Raw genomic sequence first — 3,949 nt, 5'->3', positions numbered from 1 at the left:
TGTATCCAACATTCCTGAACACTGAACAAGAGCAGATCCAGCCCTTCTGCAGAGCTCTGTGCTGGGGGTATATCAGGTAGATAAAGCCTGCAGGAAAAGTTCTGTTGAATGAGCGTAATTAGAACATTTTGCAGACAGCTGGAGGGCTCCAGTAAAGGAGCAAATGCTGCTTCTTCTTCTGGCTGATTTATTGCTACACCTGCACTCAGGAGAGGCACTGAAACGCCTACAAGGATGAGGATTCAACAGTTTTGAAGAGGAAGAAAGGAAATGAAATCAACTTGCAACAAAAAGATGTAAAGAACCTTTCTTTGTAACTATTTCAACACAGTCTGAACTCAGGAGCTACTGAGCAACCACAGTGCTCTAAATTTGAGAAGGGAGAAAAACACTGGAGTTATTTAAAAAATAAGATCCCACTACATTAAAATCACACTTATTGGTAACTGCAGGCAGGCTGTCCAGAGACACCTAATTCCGAATTAGACAACTGTGCTTTATTTTGCTGCTGCAGGAGAATTAAGGACTTCGGCTCTGTGACACACTGATCACTGACTTCCCTGGATTTGAGAAGTCCTCACCAGCAGCTCTGCTGGGTAATTTTGAGTGGCCAGCTGTCACAGATGTGCAAATTGCATCCGAGTAAGCTCACATATGCAAGCAGCAGAAACAGCTTCTGGCAACTTCCCACCATCTAATGATTTTTAAAATACCTTTCAGCAATTACGCCAGCAAAACATCAGCCCCCAAAACCACAACAAGCAAAAGAGCACAAATTTTACCCAAGGGCACAGCAGGAAAATCTGAAATACTCCCAGCAGGCAGCTGTGCTTCTGAAATTATCAGTCAAAAAAGCTTTTTCCACAACTCCATTCCCAAGGCACGTTGTGAATGCAGCCTAAGGACACCGTTCTCTCACTAAAGGAAACAACGGTGTTGTCAGGTGTGCAAAGTGAGAACGTGGAAGTTTAAATGGCGTTAAAGTGCAAAAGACTCAGAGAAAAAATACACCTCTGAACAAAGAAAAAACTCATTATACTTTGCACCTGTTTAAGGAAAAACTCCTTTTAACAAGTCGGATCATTAATAAAGGTGCAATTAGGTATCACATCATTAAAGGAACAAGAATGAAAACAGGGTTTACAGTGCCAAGGTATCTATCTCGTTTAAAAAAAGAAATCCACACTTTCTCTCCTTGCTCCTGGTTACAGATGATCTCATAGTGATTTGTTACTTACAAACATGAGATTGCTCCTGAAAGTTAGGAAACTGTTTTCCTGAGCTAAAAAGCTATAATTTGTTCCCATAGTTCCAAGGAAAGGTGTTACTTAATTGTGAAGAAGCACAGCAATGAGAACAAAAAAACCTTCAGGGAAAACTATCACTCATTTCAATATCACAACCAAGACATAAGCACAGGGAAAGTGACAAATTCTGCATTCTCTCAATAACAGATTCCCTTTCTGTGAGCGTTGGAGGTTAGAATAGAGGAACTTCAATCGCGGTGGCAAGCAGCCAGCTCATGAATAGCTTGCTAACATCAACAAGACTATTCGTATGAACAAATGCTCAAAACGACTATGAGACTTCTTGTATATCCTTTGTAATGGTAAAATCACCAGGATTACTGGGGTTTCTAAGTGCTCTCCCACACAGACGAAGAGCTGAAGTCAAGAAGAGTGCTCATGTGAGGAGCTCTGTAAGAGCTGCAGTTAAACACTGAACTGCTCCTTTGGTTTTAGTTTTTTTTAAAAAAATAGAGCACATTGGAGTAGAGCTACTACTGGACCAGCAGACAGCAGGCTTTGAGTAACTCTAACCGGGTGCCTAAAGTGAGATCCCGACATGCACTGCTCAAGAAAAATACAACTTCTCTTGCCTGAACAGTTATGGTTAACCACGTACTCAGCTCTGCTTGAAGACCATGAGATTTCAAACCACATTCTCAAAGAACAGGGCTGGCAATACATAAAGATCTGTGAGAAAGGAAGCACTGGAACTAGCAGCAAGGTGGGGTTGCCTGCATGGTCAGCCCTTCATTTGAATGCAAATGTAATTTTGGGGCAGGCAGTTATCTGTGACATCAGGCAGGACTTTAGTAAACTGTTACCACCAGCACCTGGTAAAACCATTGTTAATCATGTGTAGTAAAGGGACATCAGGGCTAGCAGGAGTCATTTATAGAGCCAGGCTGGGCTAGAAAAGAGAGAAAGAAAGAGGAGGGGAAGGGAGATCAAACAAACCCTGCGAGGAGCAGGATGTCCCAGCGAGACAAAGGCAGGCTGTGAGCATCATGTATGTGAGCTATCTGTTGGATAAAGACACCAGCATGTATCCGGGATCCGCAAGGTGCACCAGCAACAACCTGCCCGTGCAAAACTTTGTGTCTGCTCCAGCCTACTCCGACTACATGGGATACCACCCTGTGCCAGCCCTGGACACCCACGGGCAGCCGGCGGCAGCCTGGGGCTCCCACTACGGCCCCCAGCGGGAGGACTGGAGCGCCTACGGCCCAGGCCCTTCCAGTGCCCACATCAATGGCTCGTCCCCTGGCCAGGGCTCCTACAGCTCTGCTGATTACAGCTCCCTGCATCCCGCCGCCGCTGCGGGGTTACCTCCTGTAGATACAATTAATGCCCAGCAAATCTCTCCCAACAGCCAAAGGCACAGCTCTTATGAGTGGATGAGGAAAACGGTGCAATCCACTTCCACAGGTAGGAGGGCACGGAGGTTTTATGCTGAGAAGAGATTTTTACTTGTTATTGGGTCATTGCGGGGTTGTTGGCAGGTTCCCTGTTCAGAGGGAAGGATTCGGATTAATAACAACAGGTTCTGATTGCTCTGAAGGATTCCCTTGCTAGCAGTTAAATATTGGTTCAATTATTGGATGCTGCGTTTGATATCAGTTGATTATTTCTTATGTTTCTTGCTTGACCTTTAATCCTGTGGGAAATGAAAAGCAATGTCCTTTCACTTCTCACTTCAGATATGTTTAAAAAGTTTGTGATATCCAATAGTTGCTTTTAATAGGAGTCCAATAGATTGGGATAAACCAGAAAGTGTGGTATTCAGCACCACCTATATTTTGCTTACTTTCCTCAAGTTTTGGAGTACCTAGGAAAAGTTCAAGTAAAATCTGCACAGCAGGGGGCTGGCAGTAAGGCTTTATACCAGAAACAACCCCTCTAAACCTCAGAACACTGAAATGAGATCTGCAAGATCAAACAATGAGTCAATGCTTTAAAAACAGGGATGATAAGGAAAGGCTTGCTTCACTTTGTAGTAGCAGCTCTCAGAATATGCAGGAATACAAAGATCCATGGTAACACAGCCTGTTAATACAGCCACAGATCAGGCTCTGCTGCATGACAGTCAGGGAATACAAAACAATTCTTCAATCATATTTAACTGGTAAAAACAAGCTATGAAGCGTGAGGGAGAGGTTCTGTTTGATTGGGATGAGGAACAAGAGAAAAAAATATAAATATTGAACATCCCTAAAACAAAAATCTGTACCCTGTATATGATAAAAGTATGAAACAAGAAGGGAGAGAAAGAAAAGGAGGGAATTCTGCCTGAAAAGAACAGAGGCATAATCTGCTGTATGAAAGTATTTGATCCTCTGAGGTTCTGAGCAGCTTTGACATGCACTGAGATCAGTAGAAATTAGGGATGCTCAATTCCTCCCCTAAAGAGATGCTCCCAGTATTTCAATGTTGCATCTCAGGAAGGTTCCTTCCCTTTCCCTCCCTCCCACCCCAGCTCTGTTCCACACGTGCCTGTAAATAAAAGTCTTCAAAGCAGAGCCTGAATCAATCTCTGGTGGAAAAGCAATTACTTAAAAGAGACATCAGAGAACTGAAAGCAACTACATAGAAAAGTTGTCTGTATTAAAACAATGCATCTAATTTGTATGGGCAGAGTCCTCCTCACTCATGCTGACCACACC

The 3,949-nt window shown here is 43.5% G+C and overlaps 1 protein-coding gene across 1 annotated transcript in view; it reads left to right on the top strand.

The window, feature by feature from the left end:
• The first annotated feature begins 1,898 nt into the window (after positions 1-1,898).
• The window catches only part of LOC103617931 (homeobox protein CDX-1), a 15,534-nt gene continuing 13,483 nt past the window's right edge, over positions 1,899-3,949 (top strand). The window contains exon 1 of the mRNA XM_008636282.2: positions 1,899-2,714. Coding sequence (XP_008634504.1) covers positions 2,294-2,714 — 421 coding nt within the window. The 5' untranslated portion in view covers positions 1,899-2,293. The remainder of the gene's footprint in view (positions 2,715-3,949) is intronic.

Source organism: Corvus brachyrhynchos, unplaced genomic scaffold, assembly GCF_000691975.1.
Source record: "Corvus brachyrhynchos isolate BGI_N302 unplaced genomic scaffold, ASM69197v1 scaffold346, whole genome shotgun sequence".
Lineage (NCBI taxonomy): Eukaryota > Metazoa > Chordata > Aves > Passeriformes > Corvidae > Corvus > Corvus brachyrhynchos.
The sequence above is the reverse complement of the archived record's forward strand: the minus strand, read 5'-3'. Positions and strand labels throughout refer to the sequence as shown.